The sequence below is a fragment of the Fulmarus glacialis genome, unplaced genomic scaffold (genome assembly GCF_000690835.1).
Source record: "Fulmarus glacialis isolate BGI_N327 unplaced genomic scaffold, ASM69083v1 scaffold30846, whole genome shotgun sequence".
NCBI classification, from domain to species: domain Eukaryota; kingdom Metazoa; phylum Chordata; class Aves; order Procellariiformes; family Procellariidae; genus Fulmarus; species Fulmarus glacialis.
In genome coordinates this window covers 1-351 of record NW_009220512.1, presented here as the reverse complement: position 1 = coordinate 351, position 351 = coordinate 1, and the positions used below count along the sequence as shown (strand labels likewise).

The following is a 351-nucleotide window of genomic DNA, read 5'->3' as shown; positions in this document are numbered from 1 at the left end:
CCCCAACCCAGCCAGGCTGAAGCTACTCACGGGCTGTGGCTTCTCTACGACGCAGCAGCCCAGCTTGTGCCAGAAGTCGCTCATATTCGCGGCAGCAGCGGCCAGCTTCCCTCCGTGCCGGGCTGGCTGCCGGGGGGGCCGCGCCGGTGCAGAGACCCCCACGTGGGGTCACTCCATGGGGACGGGTGGGGGGACCTGGTTGGGGCGGCACGGCGTGGAGAGGAGCAGCCGGCTGCGGGTGTGAAGGGAGGGGTGATGCCTCCGGTCCTGACTCCCCAAATCAACCCCAAATCCACGTCCCATCGACCAAACGGAGCCAGAGGCCCCAAGGGGACCCCAGGCATCACACAG

At 68.4% G+C, this 351-nt stretch overlaps 1 protein-coding gene across 1 annotated transcript in view; it reads right to left on the bottom strand.

Annotated features, from left to right (window-relative positions):
- Nucleotides 1–84, bottom strand: part of CDC42SE1 (CDC42 small effector 1) — a 1,160-nt gene extending 1,076 nt beyond the window's left edge. Inside the window, exon 1 of the mRNA XM_009580789.1 lies at nt 31–84. Coding sequence (XP_009579084.1) covers nt 31–84 — 54 coding nt within the window. The remainder of the gene's footprint in view (nt 1–30) is intronic.
- Nucleotides 85–351: the final 267 nt, after the last annotated feature.